The 24083-nt window shown below is 41.6% G+C and overlaps 1 protein-coding gene across 2 annotated transcripts in view; it reads right to left on the reverse strand.

Moving 5' to 3' along the window:
* The window catches only part of APP (amyloid beta precursor protein), a 231690-nt gene that overhangs the window by 12203 nt on the left and 195404 nt on the right, over positions 1-24083 (reverse strand). For both annotated transcript variants that reach the window (XM_054842302.1, XM_054842225.1), the window contains 2 exons: positions 19465-19686; positions 13003-13056 (listed from right to left, as the gene is read on the reverse strand). In XM_054842302.1, the coding sequence (XP_054698277.1) occupies positions 13003-13056; positions 19465-19686 (276 nt within the window). The remainder of the gene's footprint in view (positions 1-13002; positions 13057-19464; positions 19687-24083) is intronic.

Raw genomic sequence — 24083 nt, forward strand, 5'->3', positions numbered from 1 at the left:
AGAATCAAAGGCTTTCAGCATGAAACACTGCAAGAACTAAGCTGCGAGGGATCACCAGTGTTCTCCTGAATTGTGTCACAGGATGCAGACAGATCTGCTCTGACAGCCTCTTTAGCAATGCCAAGAAAATTTGGTGTTTAGGCCGAAGTCTTCCTCCTCCCTAAGCTCAGGCTGCTGTGAGGAAACACACATTCCCATGGTGTGAGGTGGGGAACCCCAAATACTGTATTTTCTTGCTTCCTTTGACTCTGTACCTTTTGCCAAAACATGCACAAATAAGAGTTATTAAAACGTTCATGAAGTTTACACAGTTCTTATTTGTTTTTGTATGTCAGACTGCTCAGAACTAATATGAAGTCTTGAATTCCACCTGAGAGATGACAACTGTCCCTCTGGATTAGAAACATACAGTAAAGCAAGTAAGCAAAGCTTGCAGCAATTTTAATTGTACATAGTTTGCGGTCCTGTGCAAAGGGGAGATGCTGCACTTGTCTAACTGAAAGAAGGCCAGGATTTCCTCCTGGAAAATAGCCTTAGGAGAATGAGCCACGCTTACAACAGCTGAGCAGTGCATCCTATCTATGTATCAGTGAATCTATGAATGTTTTGTCCTGAGAAGATGGCTCTGGCTTATAGCGAACATATGGGTATTCACGTAGCTGGTTATTTTCCTTCTCAGTACCAAGTGACTGACATGTATATTTCTTGGAGGTAAAAGCACTGCAGAAGCACGGTGTTTATGAGAAGTTACTTCCTCACCCTATCTAATGTGGCAAGAACAAACTGGTTCATATTCCTTGTCTATATTTATTTCAGCATTCTCCAAGCCTTCATTCTGATTCTCAGTATTTTGGGCTGACCTTAAACTCTGATGCAGAGGAAGAACCTCTTCTAAAATTCTCAACACTTCTGACAGCTCTTGTGCTCCACTGTCTCTCTGGACTCTCAATAAATTCTTGAAGACTTCCATGTGCCAGTGAGCTCCACAGTCTAAAGTAGCACTCAATGCAAGAATTATTGCCCTTTTATTGCCTCTGAATGTGCAATTTCTTTTTTCATTAAATGCTGATTTATTTTTGTATTATGAGTCAGCAAGAAAAGCCCTCCCAAGAACTTCTCTGGACTGTACTGACAATCCCATTCTAAGGTTCTGATCTTTCTTTTCACAGTAAACCATGCAAAAGAGAGAACAAGAATCATCTTCACGCACTGAAGTATTTATGGCTATTTTCTTGAACAGTCTGACTGCCCCATAAATTCTACCTTAGTAAGTGTCATTTTTTTAAGGAATAAAGCACTTAAAGATCTCAAATTTCTTTATTAAGATTTTTGATGCTACCTTTCAGTACTGACACAAGTCTATTATGACATTTATATACAAGAGACCATTTCTAAATGCAAGAACCATAACATACTTAAGGAACTGCAGTTTGAAAACAAACCATGATGTTCTGTCAATGAAATGCAAGAGCAAATGGAGATGAAGGAAATAAAACCCACATGGTACCCAAAAAGAGGTTTAACTTTCTATCCTTGAGGCAGCTATGGTTAGTTTTCCAAACTAAAATAAGAATACAATTTACTCTCCTTTGCGCATCACCTCAAAATAGCCCCTGCAGCTGCATCAACAGGAAGTGAAGAAAATGAGAAGATGGATCTGGCTGCACAGAGGCTCGCCTCCTCAGCCCCCCGCCTTTTTGCTTTTAGGATTAAAAGGTGAGGGGGGAAAACCCAACAGTTGGAATAGCAGGGCTTTACATAGATTAAATAGATGGGGGGAAAGGGCTTTCCCAGGACTTGGTTCACTGCCCCCAGCTGTAGTGACTGAAGAGGCAGCCGCCTCCCAGCTGCTCGCCACCATCCACGGCCACTCTTGCTGCCCCTCAGACATGCTGGCAAAAGCACCACGTGGAAACTCCTGGCAAGGGCATGGGGAATTGCACAACACTACCGCTACAGCTGGCACATTCACTGAAGCTATAAATACTGATTAGAATGCATCCATACATGAGATACATCCGTGAAGAATCAACTTGTCTTTTGTTGAGGGAAGTCCTGCCTCCCAAACCTCTTAGAGGTCACTGGAAGAGTTAGGAAGCGCGTGGGAAACAGTGATTCAGCGTGGAGTGAATCTGGATTTCCAAAAAGCCTTTGAGAAGGTCCCCAATCAAAGCTCTGGCAGAAGTGAAGATAGCAAGGATCAAGAGGGAAAGTCCTACACAGCTTTCCATAACTGATTAAAGGATAGGAAATGAAGTGTAAATACACAGCCATCTTTCACAATGGAGGAAGGTTACCAGCAAGGTCCCACAAGGATCTGTGCTGTGCTGTTTGTAAAGTGATCTGGAAAAGGGAGTGAACAATGACATGGCAAAATTTATTGACAAAAAGTAAAAGAAAAAAAGAGGATAGTCAAAGTAAAACCAGCTGCAAAGGACTGCAGAAGGATATTACAAATTCTGAGTGCACAATAAAAAGGAAATGATATTCAATGTTGATATAATACAGTGGTGCTTGCAGGGATACACAGCCCTAACTATACACAACAATAGGCTCTAAATTAGCTCTGTTCCACCCAGGACAGAGACCTTGCAGTCACTGCGGATAACTCTCTGTGGGCAGTTGCCTCAGTAGCAGTCAAAAAGGCAAAGAGAAAGCTAGGAGTAATTATGAAGGAATAAACAGAAACGTTGTTACACTGCTGTATAAATGATGCATCCTCATTTTAAATCTGGCTACCCATTCTGCCTCAAACAAAGGCAGAAGAACTAGAAAAGATACAAAGCAGGGAGACACAGACGATCACTGGTATGGAATGGTTTCTGTGCAGGAAGGACTAGATAAATCAGGAGTTTTCAAATTGGAAGAGACAAGCGAGGGGAAACACCACAGAGGCCTGTATGACTGTGAATGACGATGAGAAAGTCTACAGGAAAAGGTCAGTCATTATTTCTCCTAAGAAAGTACAGGACACCAACATGGCTATGACACAGCAGATCAAAAAATAACAGAAGAAAGTGTGTGTGTGTGTGTGTGTGTATACATATAATTTGGCACAATGCAAAACTGGACTGTGGAACTCATTGGCACAAATCACGAGGATGTTGAAAATACAAATGAACAAATGCAAAGAAGAAAGGTTCATCCAGGGTTAGTAAACACAACAGTGAAAATACAATTTCCAGTCCTGGAAGTCTATCAAATGCTGGCTGCCAAAAGCCTAGGGGATGTACCAGGAGTATAAGGCAGAAGTGAAGCCTGTAAGTATCCTGTATGCACCACTGCTAGAGGCAGGATAAAGGGCTTGGGTACTTCTGCTCTTGGACTCTGACCACTTACACTGAAAGCAAGCTATCACAGCTTAGACCGTGGGTCTTCCTTAACTTCAGTTAAGCAGAGTCAAATGCCACAGGCAGAAGTTACAGCAGTATTTCAGGGGGCAGAACAGGTCACGAGCCTTCACATCATTAAGCAATAGAGGGTGCTAAGTTCATCAGTAGTCTCAGCTGCTGGAAAAACGTAGGCTCAGGCTTCCCTAAAGCCACATTTCTTTGAGGGTTCCCGTCCCTCCTCCCATTCCCATCAAATAGTAGCACAGGAGCCGTGCTTCCAGCATGCAGCAGGCTAAATGATCTTTTGCCTTGATATCAGGCAGAAATTTTTTGGTTTGGGCCAGGTGACCAAGGTCTGGAGGTCTACTTGGCCTTTACTCACCAATCCACAAAAATGCCATGGGATCTGAACACAAAGTAGGACTGATATTAGGAAATTAATGATATTAGATGTACTAAAAATTGTTTTTGGCAGATAGTACAGGAAAAAGGTCAGAAACAGAAAAAAATCTTCTTTTGCACTAACAAACCTGATAGCAATTTTTTCCTTCCTCCTATTGCCCTTAGAAGTGAGGAAAAAGACTTTTAAAAGTACCAGTAGGGTAAACTGGTGGTCTTCTGCAAATACTTATTATATAGTAAGAGAAGCATGACTCTGCATTGGAATCAATTAAATACTTGGTAAGAGACAAAATTATATACGGGGTTGCATATGCCTTTTCACCATGTTACATTATAGAATTTAGACTTTCTATTTAACAGACTTCTATTTATTTCCAGTTCATTTACTTTCCTGTCCTGGTGACTACATATTTAGACCTACATGCTAAAAGCAAAGATTTATTTTTCAAAGGTAGCAACTGAAGAAAGAAAAACTAACTGAAGAAGAAAAAAGGGTCTTTCCAAAACTTTTATTAGAGGTGTGTGAATCATGTAAGATGTGAACAGCTAAGGGCTTCCCAAATGCCGCTCTACTCTTGCATTGAAGACAAGCATGCAAAGAAAAGTTAACTATATGACAAGACCTTTAATTGTGACACAAAATGATGTGTTTTTCACTACCGAGTCTAAAATACACAACTCAAACACAAAAGCCAACATAAAAGAAGGAAAGTGACAGCAATAGCCTCACTGCAAATTCACAAATAATTATAATTATTAAGTGCTTTTTCTTCTGAATTACTTCAATTTAAAAAAGCCACAACTCGGCTGGTAAATACATTGCAACTCCTTAGAAAATCTGATAAAACTATTTAGCCATCAAAACAGGGGCTTAAAAGCACCTAGTAAAATCCAACAAAATGAGCTATGATGAGCTTTTAATTATATTTATGTTAATTAGTAATGCTAACTGCTTTTATACATACATCTGTACATATGCACATGTGCGTGCACACGCATATCTAAACATCAAAAAGAGCAGCATCTGCAAACCTTAACATTCCTCGCCCTTAAAGGAAAAAAAATAAATCATATGGAGTTAAAAACGACTCATATGAAATAAAAACCAAGTAGCTGCTTTGGGGAACACTTCATTCTCACACAGATGAACTTCTGTGTTTGGGTAAATTTATATTTAGGCTTTCAGAAGGATAAGAAAAAGAGGATACAATGAATTACACTGAGGACACAATTAGGTGTACATTATCTAATACACTGCTTGTAATTGCTTCATCTACCTGTTAAACAACAGCCTAGCAAGATTCCGTGATTTTGTTTTGCAAGGAGCTGTGCCTGTGGTCTTCCAGTTACTTTTACAGTTAAAAAATAAAACTTCAAGTGAAGCACAATAGAAACTACTAGACTTGGGTGGTTTCTACAGAAAGAAACCCAAAAGTAGCATGTTTAAGCAACAGAGGTAATGACCACATTCAGGAAAACATTTAACTCCATGTCCATGAACTGTATTTGAGTAATGGCAAGAACAAGACTTGTTGAATCATGGCCTGTTGCAATTGTAGTAAACAGCTTTATCTGGGTAAAGCTTCATCTAAAATAAAAAGGACAGGTGGAAAGGAATGCAGTGTTTGAACAATTACCCAGGCAGACAGCTGCATGTTCTTACTAGAATTTCAACTGTTAACTAGAAGTTCAACTATATTGTACGAAGGGAGAGCAGTGGATGTTGTCTACCTTGACTGCAGCAAGGCTTTTGACACTGACTCCCATAACGTCCTCACAGGCAAGCCTAGGAAGTGTGGGTTGGATGAGTGGACAGTGAAGTGGATTGAGAACTGGCTGAATGGCAGAGCTCAGAGGGTTGTGATAAGCAGCGCAGAGTCTAGTCGGAGGCCTGTAGCTCGTGGTGTGCCCCAGGGGTCAGTGCTGGGTCCAGTCTTATTCAACATAGTCACCAATGACCTGGATGAAGGGACAGAGTGTACCCTCAGCAAATTCACTGACGATACTAAGCTGGGAGGAGTGGCTGATACGCCAGAAGGCTGCACTGGCATTCAGCACGATCCAGACAGGCTGGAGAGTTGGGCGGAGAGGAACCAAATGAAATTCGACAAGGGCAAGTGTAGAGTCCTGCACCTAGGGAGGAATAACCCCAAGCACCAGTACAGGTTAGGGGTTGACCTGCTGGGAAGCAGCACTGTGGAGAAGGACCTGGGAGTCCTGGTGGACAACAAGTTATCCATGAGCCAACAATGTGCCCTCGTGGCCAAGAAGGCCAATGGTATCCTGGGGTGCATTCAGAAGAGTGTGGCCAGCAGGTCGAGGGAGGTGACCCTCCCCCTCTGCTCTGCCCTGGTGAGACCACATCTGGAGTTCTGTGTCCCAGTTCTGGGCTCCCCAGTTCAAGAAAGACAAGGAACTACTGGAGAGAGTCCAGTGGAAGGCTACGAAGATGGTTAGGGGACTGGAGCATCTCTCTTATGAGGAAAGGCTGAGAGAGCTGGGTCTGTTTAGCCTGCAGAAGAGAAGACCGAGAGGGGATCTTATTAATGCTTACAAACATCTAAAGGGTGGATGTCTAGAGGAAAGGGCCAGACTCTTTTCAGTGGTGCCCAGTGACAGGACAAGAGGCAACGGGCACAAACCAGAACACAGGAAGTTCCAACTGAATATGAGGAAAAACGTCTTCACTGTGAGGGTGACCGAGCACTGGCACAGGCTGCCCAGAGAGGCTGTGGAGTCTCCTTCTCTGGAGATACTCAAAACCCACCTGGACACAATCCTGTGCAACCTGCTCTAGGTGATCCTGCTCTAGCAGGGGGGTTGGACTAGATGATCTCTAGAGGTCCCTTCTAACCCCTACCGTTCTGTGAATCTGTGAATCTATTACTGCCATAAGACTCTATGACTTTGTGCAGGTCATTTCATTTTGAAATGACAGAAGAATGAAGATTGTATACTCACTTATAAAGATTAAAATGAAGATTATATACTCAGTTTTGTAAGGACAACTCAAATATCTTTGAGGTGTAAGTACTTTTAAGATTTCATGGAACTAAAACTTTCTGGTGTCTCTTTGGAAGTTAGTAAAATGGTGGTTTGATTTTACCTCATGGATGACTGCAGGGCTCTTAAATTGGAGAATGCAGAAAATAAGTGCAAAAAAAAAAAGGTTATCTTTTTTTAAAAAGAATCCCATTGGAATTTGGCATGAAGTAATTCTTTCTCAGAATACCAGAGATTATTTTACATGTGTGTAAAAATGAATAATCAAAACCAGTAAAATTTGGTAATCTTTCTGGCATGTCAATGCAGATGCTCTGTGCATGTGCACGTGCACATATAACTGCATTCACAGTGAATAACTATCTGATTTATAAAACAAACCAAAACAATCTAATAGAAAAAATCCATTAATGATTTTTATTTGGTAGCTGCAGACAATTGGCTTAAGACAGCAGTATTGAACTAACATCACTAAGACGGGAAAAAAACCCCTGGCAATTTCTGGCAAGAAAACCATAAATAATTCACTAAGCTGCTCTATGCCCTCACCTCATAAAGACTGCAGCATATGTGCTAATGATTCTGCAGAACAGTCATTAGGCTTACAGTCTCTGCAACCATGTATAAAAAAATCCCTCAGCTTTCTATATAATGTAATAAAGATGGACATGTCATAATTTATCAGCGGAAGGGCCAGAGACAGAGAATCAGCTTTATGTGCAATGTCTCCTCAAAATTATTGACTGTTTGCAAAAACAATCAACTGACAAAGAGTTGACAGAACACAAAAAAACCCCCAAACTATACTAGGTGGAACAAAGTAACACAGTTAATGTCATAAAATCTTTGCATTGTGAATTACGGGCATCCTGTGAGTGATATAATTGCAACTGTTAGTGGTATAATTACAGTTGCAACTGTGCAACAGATGAGAACATGATCTACCCTGAACAGAGCACTGATTATTTTATCACCTTGAATTTCAGAAAATCTGCTCATACTAAGCAACATCCATTCTGACGGAATGTAATGGGAGACCTGGTTACCCAGGATATGGAGAAGGCTGATACTCAACGACTTCTTTGCCTCAGTCTTCACTGGCAAATGCTCTAGCCACACTGCCCAGGTCACAGAAGGCAAAGGCAGGGACTTGGAGAATGAAGAATTGCCCCTGTAGGAGAAGATCAGGTTCGAGATCATCTAAGAAACCTGAAGGTGCACAAGTCCATGGGACCTGATGAGATGCATCTGTGGGTCCTGAGGGAACTGGTGGATGAAGTTGCTAAGCCACCTCCATCATGTTTGAGAAGTCGTGGCAGTCTGGTGAAGTTCCCACTGACTGGAAAAGGGGAAACATAGCACCCAGTTTTAAAAAGGGAAAAAAGGAAGACCAGGGGAACTATAGACTGGACAGCCTCACCTCTGTGCCCAGCAAGATTATGAAGCAGATCCTCCTGGAAACTATGCTCAGGCACATGGAAGATAAGGAGGTGACTGGTGAACAGCTAACATGGCTTCACTAAGCAATCCCAAGCACAACTACAGGCTGGGTGGAGAATGGATTAAGAGCAGCCCTGAGGAGAAGGACTTGGGGGTGTTGGTGGATGAGAAGCTCAACATGACCTGGCAACGTGCACCTGCAGCCCAGAAAGCCAACCGTGTCCTGGGCTGCATCAAAAGAGGTGTGACCAGCAGGTCGAGGGAGGTGATTCTGCCCCTCTACTCTGCTCTCGTGAGACCCCACCTGGAGTACTGTGTCCAGTTCTGGGGTCCCCAGTACAAGAAAGACATGGAGCTGTTGGAGCGAGTCCAGAGGAGGGCCACAAAGATGACCAGAAGGCTGGAGCACCTCTCCTATGAAGACAGGCTGAGAGAGCTGGGGTTGTTCAGCCTGGAGAAAAGAAGGCTCCGGGGAGACCTTATAGCAGCCTTCCAGTACCTGAAGGGGGCCTACAGGAAAGCTGGAGAGGGACTGGTTACAAGGGCATGGAGTGATAGGACAAAGGGTAATGGCTTTAAACTGAAGAAGCGGAGATTTAAATTAGGTATTAGGAAGAAATTCTTCACTGTGAGGGCAGTGAGGCACTGGAACAGGTTGCCCAGAGAAGCTGTGGATGCCCCATCCCTGGAAGTGTTCAAGGCCAGGTTGGATGGGGCTTTGGGCAGCCTGGTCTGGTGGAAGGTGTCCCTGACCATGGCACGGGGGTTGGAACTAGATGATCTTTGAGGTCCCTTCCAGCCCAAACCATTCTGTGATTCTATGATCCTATGGCAGATTTTCTAGTCCTTGCTCAGTTTCCACAGATTAGACTGCTGAATTAACGTGAGTAAAAAGGAGCTTGCTTATGAGTATCCAAAGATGGTTTTATATATATCTTTATGCGTGTATAAGTCTGTCTCTCTATAGAAACACACACATACAAAGACAAAACAGTTACTAATAAATACATACCCAAAATTCAGCTACAAGAAATCAAATGTTGCTCATGAAAACATGACCTCTGGGGCACAGATGAGAAGGAAACACTATTGAGAAAGCTGTTAAGAGTGAGGCTATCACATAAAGAGGTATTCTTTCTATTCAAAGCTCTTCCTATGGAAGTTCTCAGGCTGGATTGAAGCTTTCTAATGTCTCCCTGCATGAAGCAATTTATAAATAGCAAGAAACACGTCATAATCTCCTATCATTTTGTGCTGTGTTAAAAAATAGCTCGCTGATGTCTGCTTAGTACGTCTAGATATTTTCCTTCCCTTTGACCTTTTATTATGTCTGTTTACTTCCTTTTCAGGAAAGAGATGACGAGAAAGGGATTTAGGCATAATTCTTATTTTTGTTCCTCCATTTGTGAATTGTAAAGGGGAAGGACAGCGCGTGGAAGTAGTAGACTCCTTTTCAAATACCAGTGTGAATCACACAGATGCTGTATCAATACTAGGAAATGAGGGTCTGCCTGACATTACTCTCCTCCTGGGATTGATGTAAATCAGATTCAAATTCAAGCTTCAACTGCTGACAGCCAAGATGGACTGCAACAGAAGTAGGGATTTGGACAACTGGCTTAAATTTTAGTAAATGCTTTAAACTTGGTCCTTACTCACAAGCTTTTCTGCTCTGTGGATTGGACAACTCTTCATATTTCCTGACTTTACTCATAGACTTTGTTTGTTTTTTGAAAGAGAGAAAATGATGTGGTTAAGTAACAAGACTCTAGTTATCACAAATACTACTAACAACTAAGTACGTGCTCTTCTTTTCTGTAGTGTGACCAAATTACCTCTCTTGTGGGAAAGGACAAAGATCATCTGCATTGTGATCTACTTTTAAGAAAAATGTAGTGATCATTATAAGAATGTTGTGTGGTTGAAAACCGGCAAAAAGAAAATGGAAAGGAGAAAAAAGGACACGTGTTTGTATGTTTGTCTTAGTCCTTTTAGAGCTGATTTTATTCAAGGCTTCTGAACACCTACAAAACATTTACTTGTTCTTATTCCCAGGCTTGGACTGTAGCAGGCTGACATGACACCAGTGTCTTCACCCTGAAGAGCAGGTCACCACCTTGTTCAGTTGAGCAAAACAAGTAGAAGCACAAACTGGAAAGTCAGGACTATGAAAGGGGCAAAACCTTTCAGGAAATCAACAAGAATCTGGGCAATTAAAACAAAACAAAATGTTACAAGCAGCTGCAGGTATTAATCTGCCTCCAGGTCCCTTGTTAATACTTTTTCATTCTAGAATAATATCCTCATTTTTCAGATTTTTTTTCCCATAAAGAATAGCCACAAACCATAAAAACTGATTAACCTGAAAGGATGGTGACTGCAAAAAGAAGTATCTCTGTTCCTTTTTTAACCTCTACCATAGAAATTTTATTTATAATTAGCAAGTAAAACAATTTTAAAGCACACATTTTTAAACCATCAGAATCCCTTTTGTGTTTCATAGTTTAATTAAGCTTTCCTTTATTCCTAGTTTATAAAGCTACTTCAGACTGGTATTGTTTTTTTGTTAAATTGAAATTTTATCACAGATAAAATTGTTTTTAAAGGATGATGAAAATGTCAGGTGGACATTTATTGCTAGAATTTGTATCAGTAAGCACAAAATTGCAGAAGTCTGGACCTCGTAATTAAAGACCTAAGGAACTTAAGGTCTACTAAGAATGGTGAAGAAAATGCATTTTGCTTACTGTTACAATACATTTAGCACTACCGTAAAGGGGCAAAATCCCTATTTCACATGCACAGGTAAGACACTTTATGCTGTGAAATTCGGAATGCAGGCACAGCAGCGAGAGATTTCAATCTCTCCAGGGAAGCAACCATCCCTCTGCACGGAGGAATGCGGCGTGCGTCCTTGTCAGGCTGGAGGAGTTCACTCTCTGTGCCAAAAGCAGAGCATGGGCCTTTGCAGCACTTAAACCCTGCGCTAAAAGCAGCCAAGGTGGTGCAGGTCCCTGGACAGCACTTTTGCACTTGAGCAGAAAATCGAGGAACTATCCCAAGTGATTTTCCTACTGCAAAAGTTACTGTATCTGCTGGAAATTTCAAGCTGTAATGGTCACACGGTGAAATACATTTTACCTCTCCTTAGTAGTCTATCGTACACATTCACGAAGATGAGTCCTGACCTATGCTAGCCATACATTTAGTACTATTTGTATCACCTCAACCAACAAAGCACTCTGATAGAGTGAACTGAAACACATATTTCTCTCTGAAACTAGAGTGCAGCAGTGTGAGAAAATCCTTTCTCTAGAGAAGGGATACCAAAGATTTCTGTCGTGTGTGTACGTGTGGGGGAATAGAAGGGAGGAAGGATAAATCTTTAGTAATAAACATGGGCCTCATAACGGGAGATTTTTCAAGACAACTGAAATTAAAATAGTTAACAACCACAAACCTTAGTATTACCAGAAAATTGCTAGATTGAACTAAGATTACAAAATTCCAATTAAACACATTCATGTTTCATTTGTGATGATATTTCTACTACTCTTAGGGAAGAAATCTAATCCAAAAGGCAGAGGTAACCCAGTGTTGAGGGGATGTTCCCTGATCCCATGATTTTTGACACTGTTGTACAGCTAGCTCCGTACCTATTTCCAGGCTCTCTTCATGGAATGAATTAAGACTCTAAATACAAGTAAAGATGTTAGACTTCTAAAACAGTGCTAGGAGCACATCACCTGGCCAGCCTTGACATGTGTCCCAATTGCTGTAACATAGGAGCTTTTTTTACTTCCCACTGTAGCAATTTCTGTAGTCAGAAAACACCAGTGAGTTATCAGAAAGTTTTAAACACAGGAGGAGGGTGTTTCCCATAATGCTATCTAATGGACATTTGGAGAAAAAGATGAAGGAAAAAAGAAGACAGACTGCTCAGTTTTACCTGATCTGAAGAAAAAAAACACAGTGATGATATGCCACTGAAATAATTCTGACCCTAAAATATACCTAGCTAATCTCACTATGTGTTGGAGAGTAACCTCTTCTGAAATAAAAGGCTCTTTGCTGTTTACTAGATAATCCTAAACAAAAACAAGGGGAAAACCAACCTAAAAATAAAAAAGTTAGTGTGAAAATTGGATTTGTCCCATTTCACTTTTTAAACATTTCCAGCCTGAGTCAAGCTAGTCATCTGCTATTACTCTGAAATCAATAGGAAGACACAGGTACCTACAGAGGGCAAATAATCACTCCTCTCTATCCTATAATGGAATGAATAGCCATATAGAGGTGTCCTCAGTGAATCCAGAGGGAGAATGTTTGTATCAATTTTTAGATATCTGGAGTAAGCTAAGATAAATACCACAGCAAAAAATCTTGATGTCCCCTGCAATTCTAAAATTGTACACTTGAATTCTTTATTAGCCCCAACTTACAAGAAACTGTATACTCTACATAGAGGATTCGACATTTCTATCACGTTTCCAAATTAAAAGTACTCTCTGCACCACGGGATACCGTGTCTACCGCCTCCTGCACCTGCCAAAGCCTTATTGCTAGAAGGGGCGACAACTTGATACGAGTATCAGTTCTGGGGCTGTGGGTCCCACTCCCTCTGCGAGTACCCACTCCCGACGCCCTCAACGCTGATGGCACTCACACGGGCTGATGGGGGTTTGCGTGGGAACTCTTCCCTGGTTCGTGGCATAGCGTTACATTTTAAAGATTATACCAAAGAAAAGGTGATCGTTTCAGCTGAAGCAGACCACATGCATGTGGGGAAAACACAGGTGAGGTAAAAGCCATGCAAGTTATATACCTGGTCGTGTGGTGAGTCCTCTGTCTGCAGCTGGGCGGGCATCAACTGGCTCAACTGGGCATGTGCAGAAAAGAAACAAAAAAGCAAACAAAAAATAAACAAGATCCCCCAAAACAATAAAGTCATCTGCTCTTCTGTTGGGACAGTGCAGGAGAGACATATTGCATAAACAAAGTTACCAAAGCAACAGCTAGAAAAGGTCTGCCTTCAGTTAATCCTGGAAATAAAAGGAAGGGATGGGCACGACTTCAGAAGGAAAGCTTCACAGCTGATGTGTCAATTTTACATCATATTCTGGTTACTGCTTAAAGTGAGAAACCATCAAGATCAAAGAATTTCTGTCTATAGAGTGAAACTACATTCATTATGTGCAACCAGTTGTCTGATCGGAATTGGCAGCAAGAACAGACATGACGAGTGAGTTCTTGCAGCCAGTCTTGATCAATGCTGACTTATAAACCCACTGAATCCTGACTCCTTTTTCCTTTCAATAGGGATTCTTTACAGCACTAGCTATAAGGTTTGAAAAAAAGTAAAGCACATTTTGAAAATACAATCAATACTTCATTCTGATATGCTCTGATCTGTAGACAGCAAATTTGTCTTTCAATTTTTGAAAGGGAAGCAAAGGAGAAACACCACTTTCTACCCAATTGTGCATCACGCACAGTTTTAAAACTCTTGTATTACTGTACACTAAGGCGTTACCAGCTGAAACTTACGGCTGATGGAGCTCACCAGCATTAATAGAAAATAGGACGTGCAAAACTTTGAGCTGTTTGAGTCATCACCTACTGCCTCTGTTAAGTCCAAACTGAACATACTAGAGAAGTTCATTAAAATATTCAGATTTTTTTCCCTTCTTTTTTTTGTCGTTTCTCTTTTTTGCTCTGATACTGTTGCCTTCCTTATCTACCCAAGTGCCACTGTCAGAAAGAAATTAAATTCAGAAATAAAATTTTACATTGTAGCTTGGAATTCAGAATTTTTTAAATAAGGTATTCTCATTCATTTGAATTTCAGGATTCAAGTATGAACCTTCTAATTAGCACTGAGCGCCACAATAACATAGGAAACCTGTCAAAAGCACAGTTTTCAATCATTAACTGCTCACTGTATTCAGCATCAGAAAGCTACACTTAACTGATGATACTGCTGACTTAAGCAATGGGATTGCCCGTCTTTGTAGGAAGTCTGTGTCACCTGCTTAGTGACACTGAAATCACCCAAACTGCCCCTGCAGTACCCACCTGCCCCCTAGAAGGCTGAAGGGTTTTATTTCCCTCTTGCTCAGCACCCTGTAACCCTCCATGCCCATAGCTACGGAGAACTGAGAAAGCAGGTTGTGGGTAGCAATAAAAATGGGAGTAGGTGAAGGGAGAAAAGGATGGAGGAAGTTTCTGTTACACAGTAGCGTGGACTTGACCTCACAGTAATGCAGTATTTGTGGAGTTAGGTGACAGTATTCATAACAAATAATTCTTCCCATCATCTATAGTTTTGGAAGCACTTTACAGGGGAAAAGGCAAACATCACTGGCACATTTCATAACTGATACAAAAGTGAAACAACCCACTCAAGGTCACAAACCAGTTGCAGGGCAAAAACTGGAGGCAAAAGCTGGGAGCCAAGGGTCTTCCGAAGCAGTTCGTGATTCCAGACACCTAAGTGCGGCGTGCCCTGGGCAGCACGATACAAAGAAAGGCTGGTTTCTGGAGAGCCCTGAGCTGCTACCTTTTGAATTTCAGTTGCATTTTAAAACCTGTTTGCTCTTGCCCCGGTATTGATGTACGCACAAATAGCAGTTAACTCTGAAAACTCTTGCCCGCGGGCTTCCTCACTGCCTGTCCCACTGGACCCTACCACCTCACAACTGTTGATACAGAGGGGAGAAGTTTAAACCTGTTACAGCACTTGTCAATAATCAAAACTCTAAGACGTACCATGTATTATTATAAAAAATGCCTTCATTTTGATGCTCCAAAATCGTATTTCTCTTGAACGCACTTCCATGTGCACAGAAGTACACAGAATTAAGACTGAAAATTTATTTTCCAAATAGGCTCATGAGACTAAATTGGTATATACCTGCTCATGCTGACTATGCAGGCTTCATACAGGCTACACATCCCACCTCAGATCTAATGCTAATACTTCTCAGAAAAGCAAGAATGCGGTTGCTTCTTTTTTTTCAAAAATAAAAGAAAGGTGAATCAAAAAGCTGGTACAGACCAGCAGGTGAGGAGTGCTATGTGATGCTCACCTACCAAGAATAGTGTTGAAGGGAGTAACTGGCCAAGTCATAAGGATAACACAGTACATTCACAAAAATCTCACTTTAAATACTTTGTCACTGAGGCTAACTGTAGCTGCATGGTAAAACACAAAGGGTAAAACACTAAACTCCCTGAGTCATTGGCAAAATGCCCAGGGACCGTGGCAGTGCCAGAGCTTCACAGCTGTTGGGGTTTTGTCCCCACCTCTGTATGTGAGTTTTTCATTCTTAATATACAATTTCCTGACAGTTCGATGGTGCCTTCTACAGTGTCCTCAGAGGGTATTTTTTGCTAACCTAATTTGTATCTCAATAAGCTAGACATACGTTCAGCCGTGCAAGTTGTGTAATGTATTACCTGGTGCTTTGCATTAATTTCTGTGGACATTTGCTGGGAAACTACCTCAGGGAAACAAGGAAGAAAATACTTTCAGAAACTACTGAGCTATGCTAGACTTTCAAGGTCTTTTTATTTTTAGGCTATTTTTCACTCCTTCATCAGAAAAAGTCATTTTATTAAAATAAACTATTTGCATAACACTCCTTTTAGCTAAACATGCAGTTTAGATTGAGAAAATTTCAAATGGAGTTATGAAACCTTGAGATTGCATGGCAATGTACCAATCCAATACATTATTAATATCTCTGCGTGAAACCTGGGATTAGATCATGGCCAGGGAAGAAAACAGGCATGGGAACTAATGACAAATTTAAGGTATTATTCGTAGTATTTTAATTTCATCACTTGTATGCAGAATACTGGCTACTTTGAAACAAAGACTTAATGGCTGCAAAACCTTCCACTTTTTCCACAATCACATTTTGGTTTAAGCGTGCCCCAAATGGTTCACTAAAGACAAGTCCTGTTGCTGTGACTGTGCCAGGGGGGTTGGGATCCCAGGTCCTAACCCAGCCAGCTCTGGGATCTGTTCAGTTGCCTCTCAGACACCAATGGTCCCATTAGAAATTTGTTTTGACAGTAATGCAAATTTGCAATGAGGTAAATGATTTACCTGGTGTTCCTGCTCAGGACTGAAGAAAACCATTGTTTACACAGAGCAACAGCTTTTTGCAGTGAGGATGTCGAGACTCTCATTCTACCTAGAAACTCACCTGCATATGCTGACCTGTTAGCACTCTGGATTTGTGTTCAGCAGAGTTTTAAAAAAAGCTGACTTCAGCTTTCAAACTAGACCAAAATAGTATCAACAACTGAACTTGTAACTTGCTTGCCATCTGAAACTCCTCTGGTAGCCTCTGTTAAATCTGCTGGACCAATTGCTCAGCAGATTTCCCAGATACCACGCCGTTCACGTGGAACATGCTGTGATTTTCTTGACAGTGCTGAGTACCCTCAGCTCTCGCCCAAGCAAATGAGGGCTGAGATGCTCAGTTCTCTGACGTTCACTGTCATGCTCAGCACCTCCCAGCAGCAAGAGATGCTGACTGTCCCTAATACTGCAATAGTTAGTCACTCTACAATATTTGAGATTTCTCTAGCATATGATTTTTGAACTTACACCTTTTTTGATCAATGGTTATTTCTTAAGAAACAGCAATGACTTGCTCAATACTGCATAAAATACAAAACCCTCCCTGCATAAGGGGAACTTATTGTGTGGAAAACCAGACTATGCAAAAAGACCTTCAGTGGAGAGGGAGAGGAAAAAGGAGGAGAAAATTGTGTCAATTGTTATGTACTTCTTGCTACTTCCAAAGCAAATTGTAACATGACAGACAAGCATTTTGGAAGCAATTTAGACAAAACCCGGGATTAGCCCATGGCCACAGAAGAAAACAGGCATGGGAAGCGAGGACAAATGGCACAGTTAGTCCTGGGTTTCTGGAACAAAGAGGTGGGAGACAAGCACAAAGGAAAAAGACAAGGCTGTGAAATTCCCCTTTTAATGCTACAGGCAAAGGTACACAGAGGGTTTATTAAGAGACAAAGAAGGTATTGTAGGCATGATCACATTAACAACATTGTGGTTTGGGTAGATGACAGGGAAGTATAATGGGAAACAAGAAGGACTTGAAGAGGTTTAAGTCATCAAATAATTTCTATTTCTAACTGTCCAAACTTAAATGCTAATAATGGTTGGCCTAACAGAATTGCTTGCTGCAGTAACTTCATGACAAATACAATCTTGATATTAAAAAATCCTAAAGCTCAACAACTCAAAGGCATGAAAGTTAAAAGGTGTTCCCCGAGTAAACATTAACAAGTGCTGCAACACACCATGTAGTGCATTAGAATATACAGGATTTATAATTAAACAGCACATTATTCAAGGCAGGAGAGTTTTTGTTTCATATTTGCTGTCATACATTTTAAAAGGAGAACCATGCTCAATATACTTGCCTATGGGAATTCGGTATCACACTGAAGTATGTACCTTTCATTATTAAATTCTGAGCTTAGCCAGGTTTCTGAAGGAAAAAAAGACTTATGTGATTAAACTATGGTTATGTCTGGGTCTACCTAGTAACTTCTGAACTTGGTGACTGAAATCAGTACATTTTGAAAGCTGGGACGACAGACTTAAAAAATAACTAATCCCCCTCGAGTTTCATGAAAGCAGGCAGTGGGTATAGAAATTGATGCCCTGGATGCCTCAGCTATGGGAAAAACCACAGCAAGAGTTGTGTTGGAAAATTCCAGCAGGACAGACACCACCAGCCGGACTGTGGCCTGCTCTGGGCAGCCAGCCAGCCTCGACACGGGCGCTATAGTGAGCTGCAGCTGATTCCCCAGGAAACTGAAGTTCAGCCTGACAGCCTGGTCAGCTGCTTGTACTACCCGCCAGCACCTGACGCAATCCAGCCAGATGCTCAGCACGTCACTTGGCTGCAACTGCCCTCCAGACACGCCTGGAGTCCTTGTCGCCATCTCCTGTCTGCCGGTTCTTGCTGCTGGCCAGTCCGCTGAGTCTGCTCCAGCTCTCTCCATTCGTTTTCTTGGTCCCTAGCTGTAGTGCTGACTCCCTGGCAGTCTGATTTTAGCCCCACTCCTGACCAGCCTCTCCTCTTCCCCTCAAATCTTCTGCCTCCCGTGTTTGTTGACCTTGGCTCAGATCCTAGCCATGGCTTTTCTTTTACCTGATCCTGGGCTTCTCTGACTCCTGGGGATGACCCACTTTGATCACAAAACTGGTTCTGACTCCACTGACTTCACCTGGCACCAACACCAGATCTGGCAAATCCATGTCCACATCCCACGTTTTGTCTCCCAAGCACCCAGCTGCCCACAGTCACTCACACGTCTTGCTGGGGTGAGACTAACTGCGTAAGGTTAGTCTCAAAACTCATTCTGAGAGCAGGTATGGCATAAGCCAGTGGTTTCAGAAGACCTCTGGAGGATGTTAATGTCTGTGCAGTTCACCTACAAATCACAAATTTGGCGGAAAAAACTGCTGTAGCTCCAGCCTCTGTGAATCTACTGTTGCTTTGCAGAAACAAACTTGCATTAACTTAGCATTAATGATGGTGGAGTTGAACTGATAAGGGAAAATAAACACAATAGGAGAGATTTGAATGACATGATCGAAGTCCCTCAGGCTTCTGATTAACTGGCTCTGGCACCTAAGTAAACCAACTATTCCAGATTTTACATAAATTATTGAAGTATTATGGAGTCACTTCAATAAATTAGTCCATGAGCAACATAAAATATTCCTCAGGAAAGAAGTTTTCACTAGCCAGTTGCATTGCTGAGTATGCAAGAACATTTCTGCAGTACGTTCCAGACTACCAGTGTGCGTGTGATAAAATCAGCTCTCATGCTAGGATTGTGCTGGATCTGTAATAATTTTCATGCCAGCAAATAAAAAATTCTTAACTAAAACACCCATTTCATTATGGCACAAATCTAACAACTTATCTATCTCCCTTAGCTCACTGTCATGTATTTTATAAAACTGTCACTCATAATTTGCTGGAATTTATTTTGACTTGTTTTAAAAGGAAAGTAAGCTCAACACTGAAATTTATGTGTGTCTAAATTCCAAATTTTAGTCAGGATTTTCTGTTCCATCAAAGAGACACAGCTGACATGGCAGACCAGTTCTAAACTTACATTTGAGAACCTGCTTACATCAGAAAGATGTCAATTTTCAGGGAACAACATAAAGAGAAATCCCAAAGCTTAACTCCAAATATTCCGTGGTTTGTCCCCCTTTTGTACATACCTTCATTTTCAGTATTGGCTGGAACAGAATCAACACCAAAGGGATGCCATGGCTGAAGATCATCTAGGCTGAACTCTCCATCCACTGGAAGAAGTTCAACTGTGGTCTTAGTTTCCGTCAACGAAGGCATGAGAGCATCATTTCCATAGCTGATTCTGGGTTCGCTGATCATATTGGCCAAAACATCATCAGAATAGTTTTGCTCTTTCTGAAGTAATTCATCTGCAAGGAAATTTCAACACAGAAACTATCTGAAGGAGCCGGCATTTCAGAGGACCCATTTCCAATGCTTTTAAAGTAATAATTTACTGTTATGAGATTCTGTTTTCTTGCAATAAAGAAAAACATAAAGGCTTGGAATAGTCAAAACTCTGTGATAAGCACTGCTGCTAAGTAAGGCACTTTTTTGGAACATCAACCAGAATTGTTAAAAACCATTTCCTACCCACATTTCCACCACATAACAGATAATAGGTCTGTGCTTTACAAGTCCCTGGACCCTTCCCCACCACTTTTAAAAGAAGCACAAATCAATTCCCTTCAATTCAAGATGTTACCATAAGTCAACACACAAGAGGCCCACAGGAAGGAATGTCTTTGTTATTTCTCCTTCCTCTTAAATGCTCACTATCAAAGCTCATCACAGCTCTTAAATCCTAAATCACCAAAACAGTTACTGTATTAAATTTAGCTTACTATAACGTGCTGAATCTGAAGAAATATTCATCCTTTTAACATATATAACTTCACCAAAATACCAAATTAGTTTTTTGCTAAAATTCTTAAGTAGTAATAGCATCTGTAGGCAAATTATTTTCCACGTAACCAGGACCTAATGCTGTGCAATATTATCTAGGTTGGGTTTTTTTGGACTTAAGCAAGGTGAGAACAATCAAAGCACTTTTCAGCTCCGTCGGGTGTACAGGATAGACTGTCCAACCTGGTGTTAAAAATAAGCTTGGAGGTTGTGTGTGCTTCATTATTCCAACTCCCTTCTCACACCGAAGTTCATCTACTCTACATCTTCCCCCTCACTGCCATTTTTTTGTAGGAGCAACACATTACTTTCAAGTACTTTGAGGGAACTTGGTGCACAACAGCACCTTCAAGTAAGCAAGCAATTGGAAGCAAGAAGAGAAGTAACTCCTATTAATGCATCAATGTAATTAGTACATAGGCATTAGAGCTAAATACTTCAGAATCCAAGACTGTAAAGGTTACATTACTAGAGCGCAAGTGCTTGTACATACGAGCACACACAAGAGCTGATGATACAAAAGCTTTTATTAAGACTGGCTTCACTTCGTTAAGGACCTCCTGACTGTCACTGCTTCACACACACATCTGAAACCTGTAGCAATTCAGGGACAGGAATCATACTAATCTTTCATCAAATTAAAGCATCTCCTCATATCACAGACAGGTGAAACACCTTGATATTCTGAGCAGTCACTGCATCACGTGATGACTTTACAAAAAAGGAGCTGGATGTTAGCACCCTGAGTGAGAACTCTGGTGTCCCTCAAGTGCCTTGCAGCAAGCCACGGTTGATTCCAGTTGAGCACGTCATCACAGATCACAGGACAGCGAGTATTACAGTATTACACTGAGCATCTTAGTGCCTGCAAGCCTTTTGGACCCAGGAACCAGAAGGGTTTTGGGGTGCAGCTCCCCTCATTCCCACTGTCCTCCCTGTCCCCAGGGGATTGTACGTAGCAGATGCAGAGAGCTGTAGCCCACACAGGGACGGAGGGAGCGGCGCTGGGGGTGCTGTGCCTCAGTTGCCCCTTTTCTCTGGGTGGTACCGACCCTCCACGACTCCTGCCCACTCCCTGCTGCAGATGCACTCTGTGTTACCTGCAGACAGCTCCAGACCTTGGAAAGGGACAAATGGTGCATGGAGGGGAAGGAGCAGAGGGAGAAGGACCTGGCCTCTGGCAGCGGAGGAGTGGCACCACAGCTGGCACGGTGCTTGGGGAGAGGCCACAGCACAGGCACGGCTAGGCCTGCCAGGCTGACAGCGAGGGGCACCTGACTATCATCACGATATTGTGATTATATCACAAATCCTTAGAGGCTGGGAGGGATGCGTACACAAAGTCTCTCTCTCAACGCTACTCAACTGCGAACACGTCGTCGCCGGCGCTTGCAGGCTCCATTGTTTCCAATTCAGCTGCGGCACACAGCATGGACATTAACTGACCTGCACAATAGCTCAAGTGAGCTCGACAGATATTACAACTAGCAGATTATGATCACATCCATTTTACAAATGGGGAAACAATGGCCAAAATGAATCAAGGCCATCTGACGTGATGAATCAGATGCTGAATGATAGTGAGGAATTGGAAGTGTCTGGCTTAGAAACTGTGCTGGAGTCCATCAGCCTGAAGCAGCTGTGTCTGCACCAAGTAAATGATTTGCAAACAGTTGTTTCAATCTCTGAACTGCTAAAAAAGTTTGCCCTAGGATTTCCAGTTATCAACGCTAACTGGCAAAGTCAAAGATCAATTTTTCGGTGTTGATTTTGTTCCGAGCATTGATAGCTAGTTGAATCATCAGTTACGTGAATGGAAAGCCATACAGGCTCGCTGTTACCCATCAATACGCTATTCCCTCCCTTTTTCACAGTTGCCAACTCAATTCCCCCACCCAGCAAAAGACAATTCCCTAAATAAGCAGGGAGTACAGACACAGCTGGAGGCTAGGATGTGCATTCAAGACTGTTTCAGGGTTTTTCTTTGTGTGGTGAATATCTTCATTATTAGGTGCTGAAAATAGAGAGATTCCAGGCTGCTCTTCAAAATTTCATCTCCCCTCAAACCAACAAAACAAAAACTCCATGACAATCTTACTATAATAAACTTTTTGTTGCTCAGCTCATTATCTCCTTGTACCATTCTGCTAAGCCCTGCCATCCAGAAGAATAAAGAGGATGTCAGAACTTTTTGTCCCTCTGAGACCATGTGCTCAAAAGCAACCGCGACCTTGGGAAAAACACACGCTCAGCTGGGACTTCCAATCTCCCAGTGTTTGGTGTGAGAGCACACAATTGCTTCTTCTCCTTCAGGCACCCAACCCCTTTCTTTCTCTGGATGAGAGACAGGCTCACGTCTGGCACTTCAGTAAAACTCTTCGCAGACTTATCATCATCTCTAAGGAAGTTTCACTCATTCTTGGGCTCACTGCAGGCATTTCCCCGTGGGTCATTACTACTCAACAAGAGCACCTAGAAAAACTGGAGTAAATATGTTTGGGCAACTAGATAGAAGGGTAATAACAAAACAACCTCCTTTCAAGACTATTCTCTTATCCTGCAGAGAGACACATGGAGCCAAAAGCAAAGAAGCAGCAGATGAAAAGAAATAGAATTTATTACAAAATCTTCTGGTGGACGCTGGATTGTTAGAAGCCATTTGTCCAGAATGCCCCTAGACCACACTTCTGCTTGGAAAGAATGCAAAGAGCGTTGTACTAGCAAAGGCACCATGACAAATCTCAACAGAGATGAAGGAGTCTTAGAGTGACAAAACCCATGCTACTTTGTAACTGTATCTACTTTTTATTGGCATACTGGGGCATACTTACCCCAGCCCTTAACTTGCATAGCTATAACGACCAAAGTTTCATGTGGAACAGCTCCACTTGCTGCCCTGGAATGCCATCAATCCACTAATTATCTTTCAAACCGTCATTTTTCATAGTGCATTATTTAAAATTTCCAAAAGTAATTAGAATGTTTGTTTGCTGTTTTCTTTTCCAAGAGCCTATCTACTAGATGAAAAGCTCTGCAATCACTATTATGTGCAAGAGTTTTGAATTTATTTGAAAAGCAGCTTTAAAATTGACAACTGTAATTTTGGAAGTTCTGTAAAGCTATTTAAGTTCTTAGATTAGAAACAAAGCGCACCCAAAACACCTCTTCTAAATACTAATTAAGACATCATCAAATGATATGCCATAGTTTTTGACCCAACACCAAACTTCGTTTGTAAAACCACATCTACATGATAGAATATATATTGATTCAACAAATACAGGTTTGGGACCACCTCAAATAAATTGGTACAAATGCAGAGTCTTATTGCCTCATATTCATCATCTTATCAGTCACCTTTCAGTCTGAACTGAATACGTGCTTTTCCCGAAGTTACGCTTGCTTTGGAGCATGTGCTTTCAAAATGACAAAATTAAAAAGTGTCAGCAACCTCCCTATTCTTCTTAATGGAAGAAATTACAGAGTGCCTGAGTCCCAGCGATTGCTTCACTTGCACGTGCACACATATTATGTTTGAAGACAGTTTAAATCCTGCAAATGGCATGTGTCTCAATTAGGATTCGCTAAGAACATTTACACAAATCATTTATTACAGTGCATGTAAGGTAACATGTTTAGATGCAGCTTTCGGTTGTACACTTACTTTACGGGTAATTCAGTATGTCATAGTTCATAATCTTCAACACAAGCATGTGCCCAAAGGAGTGCTGACTGATGTAATTACACTGATGTAATGCAGTCAAGTTTTTAACTAAATTTCAATGTCTGCATCTTGTAGCTGTGTGAATCAAAACTCCCCCAAATTGCTAAATATGAAAACAAGACCTCCATAAAGGCTTTG

Source organism: Grus americana, chromosome 1, assembly GCF_028858705.1.
Source record: "Grus americana isolate bGruAme1 chromosome 1, bGruAme1.mat, whole genome shotgun sequence".
Taxonomy (NCBI): Eukaryota; Metazoa; Chordata; class Aves; order Gruiformes; family Gruidae; genus Grus; species Grus americana.